The sequence below is a fragment of the Haliotis asinina genome, chromosome 11, assembly GCF_037392515.1.
Source record: "Haliotis asinina isolate JCU_RB_2024 chromosome 11, JCU_Hal_asi_v2, whole genome shotgun sequence".
Lineage (NCBI taxonomy): Eukaryota > Metazoa > Mollusca > Gastropoda > Lepetellida > Haliotidae > Haliotis > Haliotis asinina.
The window spans coordinates 44,507,977-44,532,246 of record NC_090290.1 but is presented as its reverse complement, the minus strand read 5'-3'; the positions used below and the strand labels follow the sequence as shown (position 1 = coordinate 44,532,246).

Sequence of the window (24,270 nt, the reverse complement as noted above, 5' to 3'; positions counted from 1 at the left end):
ACCAATGGCATAGGTGCTCTGTATGGCTAACTTTGGCATCTCATACAAATGAAACACCTGTGACCCACCTGTAGTTCAGGGCCCAGATCTTTGAAGATCTCTTAGTAAGATAGTGGTAAGTGCCATACATTAACATCAACTTACAACTATCTTAGCGCTAAGAGAACTTCAAAAATCTAAACCTTGAATCCTTTTCTTGAAGTGATTCATGTATTGCCTAAAATGTCAGACAAAGAAAATTACAACAAAATATTTTGTGATGGGCAACATCCTAGCTTTGTCAGTATCAAGAAGACTGATCACATTCAAAAGAAAGAAATCTCAACTGGTTTAATTCCATATCTATCACATTACAAAGGTTTATAGACAATCTTTGGTGAGAAAGGTTCTTTCTTAGGGCTTGTCTTTGAAGGAGGAGACTTCCCAACTTTCAGAGCAGGTGCTTCATCGGCTTCTTCTTCTCCTGCCCCTGATTGATGCCGCCTCTTCTTCACCTTCTGCTGCACTGCTACTCCTCCCTTACCCTTTGGTTTAACTGATTTAGCCTTAGGTGTCACCTTTGCCTTTGCTGTAGAGGTTGTAGCGTGTGCACTTTTTGTTGGCGTTTTCTTGGACTTCTTAGAAGACGTTTTGGAAAGCTTTGGCGTGGTTCCTGATATTGAGCAATCTGTTCCTGCTTCCAAAGAACCAGTGCTTGCTTTTGATTGGGTTGGTTTGGAAGTTGATGGACCTTTTTCTGATGGACAAGATTTTGATGGTCCATCTTTGATTTGAGTAACATCACTCTCTGCTGTTGGCCCTGGTGACATAAGGAAAGTTTAAGCATAACATCAAAGATTTGTTTGTCATTTGAAGCTGCATTCAGATAATTTTCAGCAATGTGACTTCTGTCTGTAAATAATCAATTCTTGATGAGACAAACCAGGGAGTGATAGCAAGAGCATCACCATCAGTGAAAAGCATATGTCACTGTGTCAGAACCTTAACTTTTCTGTCAAAGCTATAAATTTTTACGTTGAAGGTTCAAGCATAAAGAGTGGGTGAGTGAGTTGAACAAGTTGAACAATCCTGGTTTTAACCTATAATTAGGGGGTGGTGGAGTAGCCTTGTGGTTAAAGTGCTCACTCATCACTGTGATATTGTTGGAATGTTGCTAAAAGTGGTGTAAAATTACTCAGTCAGTCAGTCTTATGCTTAGGGCTCCAGCCAGGGTAACACAAAGTACCATCTTTAAACATCATTTGGTTTGGGTGCAGATTAACTGTCCTCATACTGATATGCCATCATCTCACAAAAGACCCTACTCCTATCTGTACATTCAAATGATTCCTGTCAAACAATGGAGTTGTAAGTGAGTTTAATTTTATGCTGCTTTTAGAAACAATCCAGCAATATCACAGCTGGGGGGACACAAGAAATGGACTTCACATATTGATCTCATGTGGGGAATTGGAACTTAGGTCTTTGGTGTAATGAGCAAAATGATTCAACTGCTTGGCTACAACACTGCCTCCATACTTTGAGTGTTATATTAAATGTAATTTTAGGAGAGCAACTAAGACATTGTGTCTATTTTGAAACTTACTACAAGAAATTTCAAATGCTGTTTTTGAGGGAGATTCAGAACACATTCATAATTACATAACTGCATGTATTTAACAATAATTTTTATATTTAATAATACTGAAACAATTCCACAAGCAATATGATGAAGTTAAGACTAGGAGGCTTTCGCAGCATGTCACACGAGGTGGGTGATTTCACATAACACCACATTAAATGTCTTTTGCTTATATTTGCTCCGAGCTTGATGTGTGTGAGTGAGTGAGTTAACTTCTGTGCCGCTTTTAGCAATATTCCAGCAATATCATGGCAGGGAACACCAGAGCTGCACTTCACACATAGAACCCACTTGGAAAATTGCACCTGGTCTTCAGTGTGACAAGCGAACATTTTAACCATTAGGCTACCCTATGACATATGCTGTTGGAAGGTACATATATTACAATAAAGTATTTATCACACCATTATGAATCAGTGATTTTGAACCTGCTTGTCATGGTCAGTCTTAATACCTGATGTGTTTGTGACGTCCATGTCTAATGTTGGCATACTGAGATATTCCACTGGTGACAGAAGCTGGTCGCTGGACTCTTCAGTAGGGGACGTTAGTTGTGATTCAAATACATCCTCATCCTCGTCACCTGGGAATAAATATGAGGCAACCATAATTCTGCAGGAAACAAAGACGTGACATTGGGGTTAAAACTAAACTGCAACGTACATACTTAGTAATTTAGTCAGCAACACGTAGACACTGTATGATGCAGAGGGGAAGAAAGACAATGTGGGTTCTTAATTCATTATTTGGTGAGAAACAAGGGTATTACAGTGTTAGAAACCTTTCAAAATTTTCCACTAGACTACAGGACCAGCAAGTGGACAATGATTAGTGTTCCTGTCTGTACTTCACGGGTCTAAAATAACATCTGTAGATTTGCTTAATTATCAATGTTGTCGTATTTATTTGAACTTTTAACATCTTTTCAAAATTCACTGGTCATGAGGACCACTGATACATTATCATTTAGTGGTTTACATGAAATTTTACAAATCATGGACCGAAGAACCAGTGTAAATTTTGCAAACTGGTATTAATGACTAAACATCTGAGTGAAATTATCTCTAAAACTTGTTTGTATCTAACCCTGCCACATGTCTAGTTATGGTTATATTCTCTCTTGTCAATAAAACAAGCACTCTTGAACTAATAAAATTGACAGCTCACCTTTATCGCTCTTGATTTTCATGTGCCGCTTCCTGATGGGCTTCTCAGGGGAAGATTCTGAAGCGTCCAGTGTGATGACGGTTCTGTGGCGCCTAGCCTTGGATTGTTGTGCTTGCTGGGCATAGGCTTGGGCTTTGACCCTCGCCTGACCGGACATGGGAACTGGTGTCTGGATGAGTGAAAGAGAGGTGAGTGAATGAGTTTGACCCTAGTCTGATCAGACATGGGAACTGGTGTCTGGAAGAGTGAAAGAGAGGCGAGTGAATGAGTTTGACCCTTGCCTGACCAGACATGGGAACTGGTGTCTGGAAGAGTGAAGGAGAGGCGAGTGATTGAGTTTGACCCTAGCCTGACCAGACATGGGAACTGGTGTCTGGAAGAGTGAAGGAGAGGTGAGTGAATGAGTTTGACCCTAGTCTGATCAGACATGGGAACTGGTGTCTGGAAGAGTGAAAGAGAGGCGAGTGAATGAGTTTGACCCTAGCCTGACCCGACTAGGGACTAGCCTGAGCGGACTATAAGCAATATTCAAGTAATGACAAAGGACACTAGAAATGGGCTTCACTCATTGTACCCATCTGGGGAATCGAACCCAGGTCTTTTGGCACAACGCGCGAACACTTTAACCAATACGCTACCCAACTACCCTGAGAGAGACGTGAATTTGTTGGACTGCTCCTAATGTAATGGACTTTTAACATACAAACAAACACAAGCTGCACCCACCTGGACACTTGATATCAGTCCCATATGACTCACACAGTCAAGACATGTGTCTTCTATCATTTTAAAAAGTGAAAAAAAAAGTTATAACCATACGTCTTTCACTGATCATAGACCTTGGCCTAGATTTGTGAAGCTCACCTAGCACTACAATAGGCATAAGCGCCATACATTAACATTAACTTACAACTATCTTTGACCTGAGAGAGCTTCGGAAATTTAGTTTGACTGGTTTGTTTGACTGTGGGCAAGCTCACTAAACTGAATTGAATTTTAAACATGTTAAATAGCTTAGAGAATATAGAAATTAACTAAGAATGTCTACATGTCTGAATATCATGTTGTGCTTTTTGATATGAAACATGTCTACAAGAGGTGTTCAACATTCAAAAACCGAACCTTGTCAAGGAGAGATCACATACAATGACATCTCCTGTGGTGACTTGTACCAGATGATAGAAAGCAGTGCCTGTAAAATGCTTAAATTCTACAAGCATATACCATCAGTGAATGAGTAAGGGAGTTTAGTTTATATTCCAGCTATATGGCGGCAGTCTGTAAATAATTGAGTCTGGACCAGACAATCCTGTGATCAGAAGTCTTTTATTGCAGATTCACACTGATTTAAAAAATGTTCAAAATGAAACCAAAATGCCAGAAATTGGATCCTTGTTTCTGTTAAATTTACGACACTAGGAAAGGCTTTACACATTGTACCCTTGTGAAGAACTGAACCTGGGATGTCAGTGTGATAGGACACTTCAACCATTACACCACCCTACTATGCAACAACAACAAATCTCTTGTCTGGGCAATGACTGGAGTGGCAAGGTTGCCTAATGGTTAAAGCATTCACTTGTCATGCCCAAGACCCAGGTTTGATTCCCCAAACATGGGTACAATGTGTGAAGCCCATTTCTGGTGTCCCCTGCCATGGTGTTGCTGGAATATTGCTATAAGTGGCATACAATGAAAGTCAATCACTCACAAACTGGGCAGAGATTAATTTCTGTCCCTGCTGAATATCAAGTTGGTTTTGGTAAAGCCATATCATTTCTGGGTTTCGTTCATTCTGATTACTAAATAAGCCTACTGAATATATTAATACTTATATGTGATAGAGTCTACAGGTGTTTTATAGCTGGATCTCTGCATCAACTACTCAGCTAGATTTGTCAGAGTCTTGCAGTATCATCAACTTACATCATCTGGATTGTCAGAGGATTCCCCATCACCCGAGTCTTCGTCTCTTAGTTTTCCCAGTCTTCCTCGCTGTGAAATAAACATTAAGATATCTACAGATCTTTGAGATATACTAAACAATTGAATGAATGAATGAATGAATGAATGAATGAATGAAAGATGAACATTAGTCTTAACAAAATCACCAACAGACAGACAGACAGGTTGTAACTATTCTGGAGCAATTGACTGGCTAAACATTAATTTTAATAAACTTAAAAAATGTAGACACATCATTTAACAAACTATTTTATTTTACTGTCTCACGATAGAATGGGAGGTAGTTGTGTTGCTTTAGCTTATCTGAGCCATAGGTATGTCTATGAGGGTAGAAAGAAAGATGATCGTATATGTGACGGTCAAGAGGTTGATTCCTGTAGTGGACCCATTGTTTGAATTTTGTGGGACCTAATTTCCTTCTCAAGTCATAGTGTGTATTTACGAGATAAATTCGTGTAACCGGATTATGAAATGATGACAAAAACAACAGAGGGGGTGTTGGGACAAACAAGTACTTCTAGTTTTGCAAAATATTTGAGATGACAGCATCTGACTCATCTGGATTATACTGTACATTGTTTACTTAAGAACACTCTCATCAATAACCTAGCTCTGATCATAGTGATCAGTAAATGTTCATGTATTAATCAAGACGGTTCTTGCAAATGAGTGAAATACTTTGTATATATTGTTCTGCTGATCAGGATGTATCAAAGAAGTTCTCAAGATTGTAGCTACATGACAACAGATACAATGAAGCATGCTCGAGTCATGTCCCCATGTGTCACTGTGAGCCTAATGAAAGATGAGAGTGGGGAGAAATAAAACAATTATCAGTAGAGGATGTAACGTTTACGCGAGATGGTCTCCCGTTACATGTACAAGTGACTACCTGAGAAGGGGTCACTCATATGCATGACTGTCTGATCAAAGAGAGAGAAATTCTGCATGTCACACAAAAACGCGTCTAAAAGTGTTATTTACGAAAATAATTCAACAAAATTTGCTACAGTTGTTGACTGATGGTCAAGTTATTGGATGACGTGAATGAAAGCATAAAAAGAGGAAATTAAATTGTCAAATATGATGAAAATGTGCAAAATTTGAGCAAAAATTGATGATATTTAACAGAGAAATTCACCTATGTACATATTTTTCAGAAACTTAAATTTAGTATTTTCTGAAAGCTCATTCATTGTAGATTCATAATATATATGCAGCTTTCGATGCACACCAACGCACACCTGTTTGTTATTGTGTTGCAACATGTTTACTTTCTTCGAAACTGCATGAACCGTCTCGCATAGAAGTGACTGGGTTAGCGTGTCATTAATCAATGGGACATAACTGATGCCTGACTAAATTGCTCAATCAAAACATCCTTCTTGATTATGTGCAATAAAGGCACTTATATTAACCAACCTGTTGAAAACGTATGGGTTTGTCAGGAACAATCTGGATGTGTATAAGGGAGACAACTCAGCAGAGTAAGTAGCAGTGCCTAAGACACATGGGCAACCTGTGCAGGAAAGACCTCCCCTTGATATCCGCATGCCTTGTAAATTACCATAGCTGACCTACCTTTGCATTTCGGACCTTCTCCAGTCTTTGCTTGTGTTGCAACAGACGGCTGTAAATATACAACACAATCAACTCTGAGCACATGTAATCCAGGCATCGACATTTTACAACTCATTTGCAGTTTGATTACAAACAAGAGATATGCTGCAATAAATTGAAATGAACTGCCAAAGATATAGACAAGGTAATCACTGAAGTCTCACTGAATGGTTCTGAAATGTTCAAGGTTATCGGATTTGATGAATCTCCTCAACTTCAGTCAAGTGATGGAGATTTGTAACTGAATATTTCTGGGGAGTTCGACGTTTACAAAATGTCAGAAGTCTCTTAGTCTCAACACTAAAATCTGGTAGAACAATTCATTTTGTCCAAACATCACATCTAGTTGTTATCAGTGATGAATATGCTAACAAATCAGCTGAGCTGCAGGATACCCCATGTATTATTCACAAATCCGCTTACTTATCTATACTGTGCATGATTTCATCCTCAACAACATCCAGGGATCGGTCTGGTCGAAGGGCATTCGGTCCTGCGATCCCTAACTTAATCTGCTGGTACTGCATATGGATGGCTCGCAGTTGCTATGGGAACAGGGAACAAGCCATTTAAATACAGCACATCTTCACCACGCAATCTGCTAATTTAAAATTTACTAACATAGAAAAGAAATAAAATCATCTTGAATATTTTTATCCAGTTTATTCATTCATCATCATGACCAAACTACTAGGATACTTACTGCACCATGACAACTTTAGCCAACAAATAATAATTCCTTCAATCTCTGCATCATTATCTAGAACTGATCATGATTAAAATACGACAGATGCATCCTAAAAATCTAAGCTCATAATGTTTACTCTTTTCTTTCTTGTACTTGGTTTCTACAGAAAAACAGCATCTTAAGTTACTGTATTTTATCTCTGAATAAGATGGCAAGTGAGCTTCATATTGCTAAAAGTGAGGAAAAGGATTTGTCTTGTATAGTTAATTGTTCACTGACCTGCAGAATATCAGGCGTAAACACAGTAGACACAGAATCCTCCACTCTCAGATTGTCTCTTGTCAGACTGTCAGAGTCGCCTCCCTTGTCTGCCTGGATTTTGTCTTTTGTTCTGATGTACACCTGAAAACAAACACAATATCAGCAAAAGTGTCATTCATATTGATGTTCCTCTTCAAGACACATAGCATTGCAATAGTTTATTTCTCCTTGAATTGTCTCATTTGAAGTCATTTCTCAAATGAATGTATGTTTTATATGAAATAAATTCAAGCTGACGTGGTTTCAGTCTCTTTAAATAACTGACAAGAAACTTGAAATCCAGATCAAGATTGTTAAAGAGGTAATGCGGCAGATAACTAAATCAAACTGAGTTAATCTGGAACTTCTTGAATTTTGTGTTGCGCATTTATCAACGAAAGTCAATTACTAAACCATCTACAGTCACACACACTATCAGTGCACTGACAGTTTTTCATTTCTACAATCGACTAATTGCCATCGGGAACACAGCAATTGCAAACTATCTATAATTTATTGGATCACTACAGCCCTAACAAGTATGATGCTCACCTAGAAAATGGGAAAGATAGGGAGAATCAATCCCAATTTCCTGGCATACTAAAGGGACACAACTCTGTGAAAGATTTGTGGTGAAATGATTTTCCCAGACCTCAATTTGATTCGTATTTAAGTATTTGACCCTCAATTTGATCAGTTTTGATTCGAATCTGCATACAGATACAAACATCAGAATCATTTAGCTCTCAAGTGAGCTGGTTTTAATAGCATGGAATCCATCGTCATCTTGGCAATGTCTACCAACAACAATTCTCTCATTGGATAATTAGCCTGGCGTCAAACCAAACATGTTTTGCTTTATTTCAGCGCTCGAAACTGATTAAAATTATGTTCTTGCTGTGTGGAAATAATTTAAATGAATATTCAGATATCAAATCGAAGTAGTAATGACGGTTATCGAAACTCTAAACTAATCTGTCAGATTCCTTTTTTGATGAAAGGAACTGAATTGTTGCAACCCTTATACATATAGACCCGTGAAGGTCCGGGGTTAGAATAGGCCTTCAGCAACCCATGCCTGCCATAAAAGGCGACTCAGCTTGTCGTAAGAGGCGACTAACGGGATTGGGTGGTCAGGCTCGCTGACTTGGTTGACACATGTCATCGGTTCCCAATTGCGCAGATAGATGCTCATGTTGTTGATCACTGGATTGTCTGGTCCAGACTCGATTATTTACAGACCGCCGCCATATAGCTGTAATATTGCTGAGTGCGGCGTAAAACTAAACTCACTCACTCACTTATACATATAGTTGTACTTCAGTCAAGATATGATACAGAAAACCTAAAAATGTTTAATGTCTATATTCCAGTCCACTGGTTGTATGGATAGTAATTACTACTAACACGTTTGTCCCAGATATGGGTTGGCACAGGATCAGCCGGATTGATCATGTTGATGGATGTCACTGAAACACAACTGCTTGGACCTCTCCTCAAGAACTCAAACACTGGAGTGTCTGGTGGACACTAGAAAGTTTATTTTGTTTGTTGTTTAATAATGCGCTCAGCAAATATTCTAGTTATATGTCATCAGTGTGTAAATGACCAAGTCTGGACCAGACAATCACATGATCAGCATCATGAGCATCGATGTATGCTACTGGGATACAAAGACATGTCAACCACTGATCCTGTTAGTCGCTCTTACAACATGGCTTTCAACCCAGATCTTTATGAATAGGTGGGAACTGGTATACCAACCTCTTTTGGTGTTGCGACAAACAAAAAAGCATGTTCCCTAAAAAGCTTCTGAAACACATATTCCACATCGTAATGCTTCTGGGAGTGTGCACACTGCTGAAAGTCCATAATTTGATTCCATATCTGATTTGTCACACGAATCTGTAACAGATGAACAACTTTAAATTTAAATTTTGTTAAGTTTGTGCAAAAACATGATTGACTAAAATAACATCAATGTCTTGAATTCAAATTTATGCCTGAGGTAGAAATCCGGACACACAAATACAGCGTGAAATGTATGGCGTAGGAACGAGAAAGAGAGTCTTTCAGAATCTTTCTGCATTCCCAAATCATATATTGTTTTTTATCATTTTATTCTGGTAATAAAGAGAGTCTGCTGTTTCTGTTTCACAATTTACCATCGACACACCAGTTTTAATATACTGCTAGGATCATCATAATTATATTACTTATATTCCCTTGAACTACAAAGTGGACATAGATAGTGTCAGTGTAGAAAAGATAGCCCGTCCCAACGTGGATTTTGTGGAGGACAGGTTAAAAAAAGTCTGTCCTCAAGTGGGGTCAGTTTTAGCAAACCAGTGACACAAATGGCAAGGATGCAGATTCAGACTATGACTCTGACTTTACAGATCTTGTTGGAGATGTCTGGATGATACCTGTCTGAAGACTAGTTCTGTAATGTTGTAACCAGTTGATTCCACTGGGAGAGATTTAACAGTCCAAGCTCTTTGTGTGCATACTAATAATTAAATGATAGCTTAAAAAATATAAAACAAGCCAGTTTCAAGTCATGGTGTTTTATTTATATTTGGAGGACAGGCTAGATTTTGGCAGGACTGGTTAAAAAATTGACCAGCCAGTCCTGTGGACAGGCTAGATTTTCTACATATTTCCTACACTGATAGTGTGAGTGTTTGATACAGAGATGGTAATATGATGAAATTTATTTTGCTGACACAACTGTCACGGCTGTTGCTTATCAGGTAATAGATATACATTAAATACACAAGACTGTACAGTATTTCTTTTACTGGGGAACCAATATACTGTACTACTCTTTTCAAACAGCATGTATTGCAATATGCTTTCATGCTCCAGTGCAAAAGATACTTATGTATGTTTTTGTTTGTTTCATTTGTTTGATTGTACATCCACAGTGAATTTCATTCACAAATGATGTTTCAGTGCACATTGATTCACAAAGCAGTAGAAACATGGTACGGATATGTCACAAAAGTTTTCTCCCTGTAATGCTGAGTAATATTTATTTTAATGCATAAGATCTGCATGTCAGCAAGTCAGTTCCTCAAACCCTTCAAAGTCCTACTAATCAGTTTGAGAAATAAACATAAAATGGCTGGAACTGTAACAGAACCACTGACCGGTATTTTAGGAATACAAGGCTGCGTGAAGTAGAGGCCATATAAGATGTACAGGCCACCAGTCCTCACTTGGAAGTCATACGGCAACAGGTGAAAACTCAGGGCAATATGATTTACCTCTTCATAGAACTAGAAATAAAAAAACAGAGCAGATTGATGTTACTGAAAAATCATTAAAATGTATAAATCATGACAACATACCACAAATAAAGGCCTGTTTTGAACAGACCAGGGTCTTGTTTGCAAAGAAGAGTGTGCACTTAAACAGTTTTGCATTTGGCGCTAATGATGCAAATGGTTGATTGTTGTCACTGTTTGGACAAAATGAAACTTTGGCTTGGTGAAAACGGCTACAAATTTATGGCAAAAACGGAACCAGCTTATTAGTCATTAGATGATAGTTGGACTGCAGAATGTTTAAATAATATATGCACCTACTCTACTGATAAGGATTGGAAAGGGCATCCCAATATAGTGTGAAAAAATCACAACCTTTGATGTTTTAAGTGCCTTAGTGAACTGAAATCACTGAACTCAATGTCAAATTGAAACTCTATTAAAAACGTATGAATGTACCCATGTCATTTGTCACAATGCCTCTCCACTGTGTTGCAAGCGAGAAGACTGGTGTTTGTGGTACTGGCCTTTCCGTGTCACAGTACCATGACATTTGTGAAAGTGAGGAAGATTGCCATTTTCTAGGGGTGTGCTGTCGTAGAGCTCCTTTGACCACATTAATGGCACCATGAACTTTTACAGAAATATGGAATCTGATGCTGCCATACCAGCTGCTGAGCAGCCATAGGCCCAGGAAGAAGAGATGGATGTTGATGGTTAAGGGAGGGTTCCTGATATTCTGATATCAACGACATATTCTGCAGGTGAAGGAACAAGCTGTGGACAATATCTGCAAGTTGGGTGCACAACAGAAGCACATTAACCCTGACAAGCAAGGCTAATTCCGATGGCCAAACGTACAAGGGAGCTTCTTTGTCTGAAGGAAACTCATCCTCAATATTTCCAGGGTATACATTCTGATAAATCTCCACTATACCCTGAATGCATGATATATGGCTGAAAATTTAACACAAGGATGAGGTCCTAGAACTAGTGGTGTTCCTATCAATTAAAGTAATCCAAGATTGGTCACAGTGACAAACCGACAACATTTCCTCATAATCGAACACAAATGATGTGGGAACTGCTGTTTTAGTGAATGAAACACTTCATGATGGAACATATCTTCAAAGATGTCAAGCCTGAAAACATGTTTATTTCTTAGAAAAGTCACTTCGCAAACTGAAACGTCATGACTGAATATTTTTTTTAAGACTTCAGGAATTCCGGAGGTTTATGTTCAAGATATATTAGTCATCACCTTAAAGTATCAAGTTGCATCATGCTATAGGATAGGAAAATCAGAAAAATGATGCTAACCAATGGTTTTGGGTTGGATGATTGTTGGTAATGAAGCAATCATCAGTTGTAAGATTTCAACCAATTCCCAACAATACCTCAAAATGCTGAGTTCCTTCAAGGATGGGGACTTGTCTCTGTCCCAGTATCTCAAAAGATGTTCTGTTATCATGTGATGTCATTCATGGCCCCATCATTCAGTGACTGAACATGACGATATGCAGTTTAAATGAATAATGTGACAATGTTGTGTAAATGTTGATGGCGCTGAATGTTTATTGTTGTTATAATCCTGCGATGTTATAATGAAATGAAATAAACCTCAGCGTCATACTTTGTTTTAACTTTTATGTATCCTACTTCTTAGCTCAGAAATCAATCGCCGTTTTCGCAAATTAGCGTTGATTTCGCCAAACGGGAGATATTGACTTATAATAAACATTTAATATTATTCTTCTAGCGGCGCTTAGTGCATACCTCTCGACATTCTCTGTCATTTTTCCGTCCGGCATAAAGGTATGAGAACTTCATTGATCTCCAAAGATCAGCAAAATGTTCATAACGAACTGTCTTTCGGGCAGAAAAAGATTCAAGGAGCTTGCTGAAATCTGCTTTCACTCCCTTTGTGGGATTGTAAGCATCTCTAAAATTCATTATGATTCTTTCGTGTTCCTAAACGAGAACGTGCCCTGTCAAGACTTTTCAATCAAGGTTTTTGGCAACCATGTTGATATTTTGACTTCCGGTTAAGCCCCTAAAAGCATACATGATAACATTCTTCTGATTTTTGTGGTATTCTCATTCAATATGGCAGCAAAACTGTATGTTAATGGAATAATCAGAAATAAACTGGTTATAAACAAAAGTGGTTTGTTCACAAGTATTAATAAATAATCTGCGTGTTGTTTGTGACATGTTAGACTCTTTACAGTGTCATATTTGAAAACTCTACACATTGGTAAAAGCGATGCCTACATGCACTTGCAGCAGCTGACGAAAGTTGTTTATCGCTGACTTTTTTACGAAAACTATTTAGGAAATTTAGTCAGACAGGTAAACGCCAGTTACACGTTTCACGAAACTATTGTGTCAGTTATTCTGAAGTAAGCTGAATTATGCAAAATATTTAATACATGTCACTAGGTATCAGATAACATGGAACCATCCAAGTGAGTTGAAATTTACCATAAATGGCAATTCGCTAGAGCAAGGGGATTCTCATGGTTTTTTTCGATTAACTTCGATAGTGCACTGTCCTCCCCAAAGCACGACTTTTGACTACATCAGAACGTCATAGAAGAGAATGCCACTGTTTGTTTTTTTTGCTATCTTTAAGTGATGTATAATATTGTAAGTTCAGTTTTTTAAGGCACATAGAAACTTTTCAGTGCAGGTCCATCTGTTGTTACATGTTCATGTATTTTTTCTATAACTCTTTTCTTCGATTAATTTGTTGAAATGTATTACAATTTACGGTAATATATATATCTATTATTTTGTTATTAATGAGAAAGACAAAATTTCCTAAATTTGGATCCAAAACATTTCATTTTCCTCAATGAAAGGGAAAGCTTAGAAGAATTTTCTTATTGTTGACTGTGCACTGATAATGAATGTAATGGTGAATTTATCATGTAAGATAATACTCTTTAAATATAAATGTTCTAAATATGACTTTTCAAAAACTGGATGTCGTACATTTTGTGATGAACTATTTTCCCAGAAAATCAACCATGAACAGTCAGCAGCAGCATCTCTTGGAGGGAATTCAGGAACTTTTCACATCTAAAGAGCTGACAAATGTCATTCTGGTTGCGGAGGACAAAGACCTCCATTGTCACAGAAGTGTCCTTGCTGCCAGCAGCCCATACTTCAGGTAAATGTTCCTCCACAGTTCATCAAGCAAGGTATACTTTGTTTTGGATATGAAAGATAAGGAAAGTATTTAGGAATCACAAATATTTTGGGGATGCTTTTTGTTTTGGAAACAGCACATGATTTTTCTTAAACCTTTCAGCAAAATTCCCATGATCACCAACTTTAGATGGGGTCTGGCCAAAACTGACCAATCGACAAAAGGGCGGAAAAGTGCTAAACCCACCTGTGGCTGTGCTATGTTGCAGTCTTTTACCTTTGTAGCTTGGCGACATATTTAAAGTTTATGTCCCTTAATTAGCGACCTCATCTCACAGCTTTATTTAAATAATACTGTATATTAATTTATTTACAAAATTCCTTTTCCAGAGCCATGTTCCGAGATTATTGTGAAAGAGACCAAGAAACAGTATACATCAGCAACATAACCTACTCTGCCCTGGAAATGACAGTGAGATTCATGTACTGCCTTCCTGTAGACATATCTCATGACAACGTGCAGTCCATTTTGACAGCATCCAGCATGTTTCAGCTTGACACCTTGGCGTCGTACTGCGTCGATCACATGATGAGAGCTATTTGTGTGGAGAACTGTCTGGATGTGTACAACCTGGGAGATTACCAGTCTCTGCAGACGCTGAAGGATGCAGCAAAGGCCTACATCCTTGACCACTTCAGTGAAATGGTTGAGAAAGAAGACATGATGCAGTTAGAGAAGGCAGCTGTCAGAGAACTTATCTCGTCTGATGAAATAAATGTTGAAAAAGAGGAAACAATTTTCGACTTCGTTGTGAAATGGATTGAATATGATATTGAAGACAGAAAGAGGTTCTTCGGTGATTTATTTGGAAAAGTAAGACTTCTGCTTATTGATGAAGAATATATTTGTGAATATATCAACAAACATGATTTGGTTGTTGGGAATCCATTTTGTCGTGCTATTGTCTCAATGACAAAGTTGTGTCGAATTGGAATGGACTGCCAAGATTCCGAAGAAGAAAAGCAGAAAATTGCAGATGATTATGAACTCAGTGTTTGTCGTCGTCATGGAATGTTTCGGAAAGAGATGTTGATATTTTCAGGTGGAGGCAAGTCAGAAGAGCAAAGGGCATTTTCTTGTTTTGATCCATCAACCAGGAAGAATTACATGGGTGCCAAACATCACCCAACGTTTGACTTTAAGTTCAAGGTTGACTATTACAAGTTGGTTACCAACAATCAAAATCAGATATATTTCCTGGGTGGAATTTTCTATGATGATTACCATCTTGAAGAACAAGGCTTGGCTCAAGATTCTGTGTATCAGTACCAGATGAAAGACAGAACATGGAAACCTTGTCACCCTATGACATCTGCAAGGTGTGCCTTTGCTGCTTGTGCTGTTGAGGAGAGAGTGTTTGTATTTGGTGGTGCTTTATCGTATCCACGAGGAGTTCCAATGGATCTTGTGGAGGCGTACGATCCAGTTTTCGATCTTTGGCAACAGATGGCGCCGATGCCAACCGGCCTATCCCATCATGCAGCTTCTGTGCTTAAAGACAGCGTTTATGTGTTTGGTGGTGAAGAAAGCAATGATGAACTTTTCACAACTGTGTTGCAGTACTCCATTTCAAATGACACATGGTTCATTTTGGATACTGAAATCCTTCATCCAAGACTTTCTAGCACTGCGATAAGTTATGACAACAAGATCTACATTGTAGGTGGAGGTACAAAGATTCAGAACACAACTGCAGTCGAGATATTTGATCCAGAAACACTTGAATTTCAAACTGGAGATGAATTTCCTGATGATCGGAAAGTAATGTCTGTGGCACTTCTCAATAACTGCATCTACGTCTGTGGTGGAGCTCGTAGGATGACATCAAGGCGTGAAGGTCTTGCCAAATCTCGATTGGTTGAAAGCAAAGACATGCATAAATATGACTTTGAAACGAAAAAATGGAGCATGGTTGCAAAGTTGGTTCAGTATGGCAGCAACCAGGCAGCAACAACAGCTGTGGTGAATACGAAGGATTTAGATTTAAGTGAATTTATCAGTTCAGTGTAAATCATAAGGACAAATAGTGCAGTAACACTATACACAAACCTGTGAAGTTGAGGTTAGAACAGAGTCCAAATGATACCAAAATTGAAAAAACACTGTATCTGAATATTGTTGCAATCATAGACCCATGAAGATCTGGGTTATCATTGGTCTTTAGCAACCCTTGCTTGTCATCAGACGCAACTGAAGGGATCGGGTGGTCAGGCTAACTGACCTGGATGACACGTCATTATATCCCAATTACACAGATGATGCTTGTGATGTCAATCACTGGATTGCCTGGTCAAGACTATTTACAAACTGCCACCATATAGCTGGAAAAGAGCTGATTTCAGCATTACAGTCCATTTGTTTCAAAAGCGGAGTGATAAATTACAGTTTTAACTCGAAAACAAAATATATAATACTCAATGAAATGCTGATCATAATCAAAATATCAGACAAACTCTGTGATTTTTGGCAGAATTTTTGGCATAAAAACATAAAAGTTGTTTAACAAACTTCAATAAAATATGTACACAAATCACTATTTGTTACGAGGGGGGAATGCAAAGAGAGGAAGAGCCAGGTGTGCAATAAAGGCTGGAGACGGCACAGTAGAGGTAGATTAATTAATCTATCCTGCACATGCTTCTTGAACATCTGGCTGTCACTTTCTTTGCTCTCCTCCTCCCTCATAAATAGTGAACTGTGTTAAAATTTCAATGATTGCAATTCATTGGCCCGCTTGTGAGCCAAACAGACTATAACAACACTATGAAGTGATGATACCAGCTACACTCACATATAACTTCAAGTGGAATTTGGATGGAAGTTTTATTCTATCATCTGTTTTACAAAATTCCTGAGTGATTTTGTTCCAGTACTCTTAAGGGTTGAATACTGAATTAGTTTTGTTTCATGAATAGTATTGTGTACATGACTTTAGATTTGTTTAGCTTTTTAACAGATTTGGCCCTGTTTTGTTGACAGGCTTTTACCATTCCCAGAGAGACATTTGTTTTACGTCCATACCACACTTCTTGTTTGATTTGCTCAAATATTAAATAAAATCTTTTGACAGATATGTCTTACTAGTATTTTTGCTTACAAATCAGAACTTTTTGTCATGAATTGAAAACCATGTTTGTACTTTCATGTGAGCAAATATGGCCAATATGTTTTCTACCACTTTTAGCAATACCAGAAAGACACCAGAAATGATCTTCACATGTTGTACCCATCTGACGAATCAAACCTATAACTTGGACAGAAGGAGCAAATGCTTTTACCACAAGGTTACCCCTCTGCCCTTTGTACTCATAAGGTTAAAAAAACAAGCATTGTCAACAAAGTGACATAATCCCACCCTGCATATTATCAACTCAAAATTAAAAAGAAATGAAAGCAAAAGTTGCAGTTTAAGATGAAGTAAAATGTCAACAAAAACATTACTCTCAAACTCTCTTGATATCTAGCACTGTAGTTGTTCAAACGCAAACATATTTTGAAGTCATTTAGACCTTGACCAGTGTATGAAACTCCTAAAAAGCACAGTCGCCTTGACCTTGAAAATTAACTAAAGGTCACCAAAATCGACTGGGCCCTGCATCTTCCCTAGATAAAGCTTGGTGCTGGATATTAAGAAAATCCAGTGAACGGTTTTTGACATATCTCGCTGACATTAGTGACAAGCTTAACATGCTGCTTACATGCTGAATTCTTCAAAGTGTCTCCGTGACCTTGAAAATTAACTGAAGGTCACCAAAATTGACTGGGCCTTCCCTAGATAAAGCTTGGTGTTGAAAATCCAGTGAACGGTTCTTGACATATGTCACTGACGAGGTAAAACGCTAAAGTCCCAATGTCAAGGTCACCAAACCTGACCCAGACCTTTCTTTTACTGTGATAAACCTAGATACCAAATATGAAAAGAAACGACGGTTCCTAAGATGTTCCAATGCGTACGCACGGACGGTCAGACGAAGATTAATACTATATCCCCGCGCTTGTATCGCTTAGAAACGGTGTTAGAAAGACATATAGGTGTATATACCCAACCCTATATCCATTTGGAAATTATCCTTTATATGGTACTAGGGTACGGTCTATACACCTATATGTCTTTCTAACACCGCTTCTGACCGATACAAACCCCTGTAAGCCTGATTCCTAATCTGCTAAGCGTGCATGGTTCCCCGACTTGGAATCTCTGCAGCTAACACTGTTCTCTATATCAAATCACCTTACCAACGTTTGTCATCCCACCCTAACACTCTCAACAAGCCTAACTAGAATACAACCAGTTACGTCCCAAGTATAACACCCATAGATCCATATTTACAGACAGATCCAAGTATGATGGCAAAGTTGCCACTCCCATAGTCATTGGTTCAAAGACTGTCTGCTCAAGAATTCCAGACAATGGTTCCATTTACAATGCTGAAACCAAAGCTATCCTCATGGCTTTGGCCTACATTGAACAACAGAACCATTCCAGAAACTTCACCGTCTTGCCTTCAGGCTCTTCAAAATATCACTTCAAGTCACTCTAATCCTTGAAATTTTAGAAATATCACTTCAAGTCACTCTAATCCTTGAATTTTTAGAAATATCACTTCAAGTCACTCTAATCCTTGAAATTTTAGAAATACCACTTCAAGTCACTCTAATCCTTGAAATTTTAGAAATATCACTTCGAGCCACTCTAATCCTTGAAATTTTAGAAATATCACTTCAAGTCACTCTAATCCTTGAAATTTTAGAAATATCACTTCGAGCCACTTCGAGAAATTTTAGAAATATCACTTCAAGTCACTCTAATTCTTGAAATTTTAGAAATATCACTTCAAGTCACTCTAATCCTTGAAATTTTAGAAATATCACTTCAAGTCACTCTAATCCTTGAAATTTTAGAAATATCACTTCGAGCCACTCTAATCCTTGAAATTTTAGAAATATCACTTCAAGTCACTCTAATCCTTGAATTTTTAGAAATATCACTTCAAGTCACTCTAATCCTTGAAATTTTAGAAATACCACTTCAAGTCACTCTAATCCTTGAAATTTTAGAAATATCACTTCAAGCCACTCTAATCCTTGAAATTTTAGAAATATCACTTCAAGTCACTCTAATCCTTGAAATTTTAGAAATATCACTTCGAGCCACTTCGAGAAATTTTAGAAATATCACTTCAAGTCACTCTAATTCTTGAAATTTTAGAAATATCACTTCAAGTCACTCTAATCCTTGAAATTTTAGAAACATCACTTCAAGTCACTCTAATCCTTGAAATTTTAGAAACATCACTTCAAGTCACTCTAATCCTTGAAATTTTAGAAATATCACTTCAAGTCACTCTAATCCTTGAAATTTTAGAAATATCACTTCAAGTCACTCTAATCCTTGAAGTTTTAGAAATATCACTTCAAGTCACTCTAATCCTTGAAATTTTAGAAATATCACTTCAAGTCACTCTAATCCTTTAAATTTTAGAAATATCACTTCGAGCCACTCTAATCCTTTAAATTTTAGAAATATCACTTCAAGTCACTCTAATTCTTGAAATTTTAGAAATATCACTTCAAGTCACTCTAATCCTTGAAATTTTAGAAATATCACTTCAAGTCACTCTAATCCTTGAAATTTTAGAAATATCACTTCGAGCCACTTCGAGAAATTTTAGAAATATCACTTCAAGTCACTCTAATCCTTGAAATTTTAGAAATATCACTTCAAGTCACTCTAATCCTTGAAATTTTAGAAATATCACTTCGAGCCACTTCGAGAAATTTTAGAAATATCACTTCATGTCACTCTAATCCTTGAAATTTTAGAAATATCACTTCGAGCCACTTCGAGAAATTTTAGAACTTGACAACGATGTTTCTACTGGTCAAAGAGACGTCGTCATTTGCTGACATCGTCTTTTGCAGTTACCACAAAGGCCGATCGATGTTGCAGCTAAATCAGCTCATGAGAAACCGTTATCTCACTACTTATCCGATATTGTGGCTTAAAACACAATATCAAAAGATATACTATTGAACTATGAAGAATAGGGACACCCAGGCATGATGACATAAAATACATTTCATGAACTGAAACAAACAATAGGTTGTACCTGCTTGGTTTGTCAGTCACGACGTGATGACGTAAGTTTACAACGTTCTCGTATTGGCAACAGGCGAGTATCTGCTCAAAACGGAGATGGACGTCCTAAGTGTATCTGAAGACTGCCATGAGGTGTTCACCGCCAATCATATTCTGCATCTCCGCATGGAAGTTTCAGAAACAAGGAATTCATTATGAAACATCAAATATGAAAGATCTGTTTTTCCGTGTGAGCGTATGTCTGACTGTGAGTTATTTCAGATAAACTGATCTGCGTTCAACTATGTACTGCGAATGACCCGTTGCTTGTCTTACAGTTGTTCTGTTTGTACATGATAATGTAACGAATAAATGTGTTTTAAGAAACCCATTTAAACTTTGTTCTTAAAATTTGTACATGTGAGGACTTGGTCTCGTCGCTATATGGCTGAATTAATGCCATCGCCGATGGGACGTAAACTCACTCGCTTTAAGATGTTCAGCGTTAGGGTTACAGTTAGTTTCATTCACATTGTACATGCAACCTCATAAAAAATCATCATTACCAACCCCTCCCCCCACCCACCCCCAGTCGTCATAAATTATGTAAATTAAAAGTGCGCCCGATATTTAAAACTGCAATGGTCTCATGCGATTTGCCAGGTTAGGGATAAATCCTGTGAGGACAATAATCCATCATTAAGGATACATGGGAAGTTACCAACTGGCCATCTATATGTTACCATAATACCTCTCCATACCTTAATACATCCACACTGTAAATGTTTACGGCATGGAAAATACATAAATTACATTTAAGCTTCTCATGCTAGTTAGTGGAATAGATTACCTAGATTACGTTTACTGGAAGGATGCAGTAAAATCGGAATATTATTCCATATTTCACATGGCTTTATGAATCCTCTGCACCACCAATAGCGCGAGTTATGCTGCTTAAAAGCAGGGAGCCTATATAGAGTATGGAGAAGAAACTCCTCGAAAAGCCGCTGAACATATGTCTCGGGTCGTTACGTAACCAGTGTAGCCAATATGGTGGCAGCGTAGTATTTAAGATTGAGCGGTTTATTTTCATCAGCTGATTAAGTTCGCTGAGTGTTGTAACAACTGAAATCCAACATGTAGAAGATAGGTTAACTATTTTGTCACTTCAGGTTAAGTCAAATAATTGCTATTAGTGTCCGTATTAGGACAGTAGATTTGTAGTAAGGTTTCAAGTCGGTATGTTATAGCTCACTGGCTTCTATTCTCGATTCATCGCGAAGATACACTAAATTGTGCCGATAAAAACTTCTTTCACACATTCGTTTAATTTTTAGAAGGAGAACATACCTTTAGTTGAAAGGTATATGCATGTAACAGTGACAGTTTTATGACTTAAAGGATGTTAGGGTGTATTTGAGGTGTGTGAAAAATATGACATTTCGCCATTGAAGTGCTATATGCCGTTGTTTGAGTATTCCTAGTTACTTCCTCAAAAACATCTTTCACATACACCTTTAATTCATATGAGGAGAATATACTATCAGGTGAAATGTGCTTGCAAGTATAGTCTGGTTCATAATTATTGAGAATGTTTCTTCTTACTTTGAGCTATCCTAACACCTCAACCGATTCACTGATACTTAAAACTAAGTAATGGTGTAAGGGAGGTAACTCATCTTTGCCTACTGAGTATAGTACAATTAGAGTTACCTCCCCTGAATTTGTAGCAGACGTCATTTTCCTCAGCACTGTCAACAATGTCTGCTGAAGATAAAAGAAGGTTGATTTTTGAGTTGTGTAATCAAGGAATTGATGATGTAAATACATTGGCAGAGAGAACAGGACCTCCTCTCTCTACTGTGTATAGGATTAGGAAGAATTTTAAAGAGGGAAAGGATTTTGGGCACCAGAAAGGAGCAGGGAGACCCAGAAAATTGGACTTCTCAGATCGTGTCCGGCTGGGAATTTTAGTGTCTAAAAAGCAAAGGGCAAGCATCTCCAACATCAGGTATGAAATGATAGAAAGGGGATCAACAGTTGTATCAAAATCTACAGTTATAAGAAATTTGATTGATCTTGGATGGGAGAAAAAGACTGGAATTCCTTCTCCTCTCATGAAACAAGAACATAAAGACAGGCGTGTTGAGTGGTGTTTGGCACATGAAAACTTTGACTGGGAAAATGTGATTTTTACTGATGAAAGCTCAATATGGGTATATCCCAATAATGTGAAAATATGGACAAAGTCTGCGTCAGCACCGTTGTATCGACGACCTAAATACAGCCCAAAGTTTCATGTATGGGGAGGGATATCCTTATTAGGAACGACCCCGCTGTGTGTGTTTGAGGGAAATCTGACAAGTCAACGCTACACTAACATATTAGATAATTTTCTCCTTGTGCACATGTGTTTTATGGAAATGACTGGATTTTGCAGCAAGATAATGATCCTAAACACACCGCAAAACATGCCAAGCAGTGGTTTCAGGAGAAAAATGTGACTGCATTACCATTTCCTGCATATAGTCCTGACTTAAATCCCATTGAGAACATTTGGGGGATGATGAAGGAATGTGTGAATCAAAAGGGGTTGACAAAAATTGAAGACATGAAGAGAGAAGTGGTCCGATACTGGGACAGCATAACTCACGAAACACTAACCTCTCTGATAGGAAGTATGCCTACCCGTCTTAGACTGTGCCGTGAAGCTCAAGGAGACTTGATAAAATATTAAATTGTTACATACACAACATGAAAAGGTCAGTTCACTTTCACAATACATTCAATTTTATCTGATTTGTTCTCGTTTAATAATATGAAATGCTTTAGCTATTCTCAATAATTTTGAACCATACTGTAATGGTGATAGTTTCATAATTTAAAAAAGAATGCTAGGGTGTATTTGAGGTGTGAGAAAAATGTGACATATCGCCGATCTGCTCTGATCCGCTATTGAAATACTATACGCCGTTGTTTGAGTGTTTCTAGTAATTACTTCAAAAACATACGCCTTTAATTCTTATGAGAGGAATACACCATCAGGTGAAATATGTTTGCAAGTAATAGTGATAGTTCCATAATCTAAAACAAAATGGTAGGGTGTATTTGAGGTGTGAGAAAAATTTGACATATTGCCGATCTGATCTGATTCGCCATTGATCCCTGAGGGTGACAGTTCCATAACTTCTTTCTTTCTTGTTGATCTTATTATTTGACAAAACTGGTCAGGTGTTTTAGAACGCTTTGTGAGAGTTTTACATTGTGTTTTTGAAGACAGTGTGGCAGTGTCAGTTAACATTTTGCTAATGTCCATTCCATTCCCCACATACAATAAGATATATGAATTAATTGTTAATGTAAACAAAAATGTATCAAAGTAGATTATTTAAAAGGACAGCTGATGTTAACACGTGTTCTCGCGATACTTTTGCGTTCTTTAAAATGTTTTGAGAGGGAAGGCCGCGGTTATCATTTATTCTTTCATTCATTCACATAATTATGTACTTATTTCTTTTATTCTTTTTCTTCATTTCGTTCTTTCATTCACATAATGCTTGCTCTTAAATTCTTACTATAATTCATTCATTCATTGATTGCAAAATTCCGACTGATACAATAAACTGGCTGAAGTTCTGTTAAACCAGGGATAATCTACAACGTATACTCTATATAGACTCCCTGGTTAAACACAACTCAAGTTGCACTGGGAAGGAGCTAAGTCACTGTGTGCGTTGGATCATGACGAGGCACACGTAAATTAGTACAAACGGTAAAGAAAGCAAGCGAGTGCCCTATCCCTGTTGCAGTGTAGCCTTGTTAAAAGTTATCTGTCCTTGGTGCGTTCTTCAGTGAATAAGTCTAATATTTGAGGACTTCCGGTTGTGTCCGCGGGAATGAGCTGATATGCGAAAAATTACTTGTCAAATAATTTTCGAGAGGGACATTCAAAACCAACTGACAATTTATCTTCATTGGAAAACATGTTAGCCATCTTCGTCACGAGAACATACCTGGGTAATTGACTTAAAAATACACAAGGATAACATGGTCTCAATGAATATTATTGGGCAGAACAGTCGAACGTTTTCAGATAACCGTTCAAGACCTCGCTCTTTGTGTATGACTGCAGACGAGACCTGGTCTTCCCAGAGGCGGGTATCTGATCCCAAGCTGGCAAAAATGTCAGTAGAAATTTCTAAGTGAGACTTTAACTGGCGTGATGCCACTTTTGTTGGTAATGATGTTTTCCACTGAAAACAGCAACATGATTGGAGAGGACTTAATTACCTTTATACTGGCGTCTCCTTTTCTCGCGGTACTTATATCGGTCGAAAAAATAATACA

The 24,270-nt window shown here is 37.8% G+C and overlaps 3 protein-coding genes across 5 annotated transcripts in view; 2 read left to right on the top strand and 1 right to left on the bottom strand.

Annotated features, from left to right (window-relative positions):
* Positions 1 to 315: 315 nt before the first annotated feature.
* LOC137255725 (snRNA-activating protein complex subunit 1-like) lies at positions 316 to 12,703 on the bottom strand. 2 transcript variants are annotated; one of them, XM_067793222.1, is made up of 10 exons: positions 12,407 to 12,703; positions 10,514 to 10,642; positions 9,126 to 9,266; positions 7,341 to 7,463; positions 6,797 to 6,918; positions 6,335 to 6,383; positions 4,715 to 4,783; positions 2,789 to 2,957; positions 2,076 to 2,204; positions 316 to 799 (listed from the first exon to the last, which is right to left on the bottom strand). In XM_067793222.1, the coding sequence occupies exons 1-10, from the start codon at positions 12,581 to 12,583 to the stop codon at positions 351 to 353; spliced, it is 1,557 nt and encodes a 518-aa protein (XP_067649323.1). In that variant the 5' UTR covers positions 12,584 to 12,703; the 3' UTR covers positions 316 to 350. The 2 variants fall into 2 exon arrangements, with proteins under 2 accessions (XP_067649323.1, XP_067649324.1); XM_067793223.1 differs by lacking the exon at positions 9,126 to 9,266 and having other exon boundaries at positions 12,407 to 12,549.
* A 169-nt stretch (positions 12,704 to 12,872) lies between these two features.
* LOC137256027 (kelch-like protein 41) lies at positions 12,873 to 16,915 on the top strand. Its single transcript, XM_067793684.1, has 4 exons — positions 12,873 to 12,982; positions 13,653 to 13,805; positions 14,174 to 16,338; positions 16,649 to 16,915. Exons 2-3 carry the CDS (start codon positions 13,663 to 13,665, stop codon positions 15,852 to 15,854), a joined length of 1,824 nt encoding a protein of 607 aa, XP_067649785.1. The 5' UTR covers positions 12,873 to 12,982; positions 13,653 to 13,662; the 3' UTR covers positions 15,855 to 16,338; positions 16,649 to 16,915.
* A 6,840-nt stretch (positions 16,916 to 23,755) lies between these two features.
* LOC137255636 (bifunctional 3'-5' exonuclease/ATP-dependent helicase WRN-like) overlaps positions 23,756 to 24,270 on the top strand; it is a 33,589-nt gene continuing 33,074 nt past the window's right edge. For both annotated transcript variants that reach the window (XR_010954526.1, XM_067793094.1), the window contains exon 1: positions 23,756 to 23,940. The gene's annotated coding sequence lies outside the window, so the exon portion shown is untranslated. The remainder of the gene's footprint in view (positions 23,941 to 24,270) is intronic.

What these genes read in the sequence shown, in the direction of transcription:
- LOC137255725 (XM_067793222.1), bottom strand. Translation starts at nt 12,583, where the DNA reads ATGAATTTTAGAGATGCTTACAATCCCACAAAGGGAGTGAAAGCAGAT. An exon ending in TTACGCCTGATATTCTGCAG is followed by an intron (nt 6,919 to 7,340) that starts GTCAGTGAACAA and finishes CTGTTCCCATAG; the next exon opens with CAACTGCGAGCCATCCATAT. An exon ending in ATCATGCACAGTATAGATAA is followed by an intron (nt 6,384 to 6,796) that starts GTAAGCGGATTT and finishes GTATATTTACAG; the next exon opens with CCGTCTGTTGCAACACAAGC.
- LOC137256027 (XM_067793684.1), top strand. Translation starts at nt 13,663, where the DNA reads ATGAACAGTCAGCAGCAGCATCTCTTGGAGGGAATTCAGGAACTTTTC. An exon ending in GCCAGCAGCCCATACTTCAG is followed by an intron (nt 13,806 to 14,173) that starts GTAAATGTTCCT and finishes TTCCTTTTCCAG; the next exon opens with AGCCATGTTCCGAGATTATT.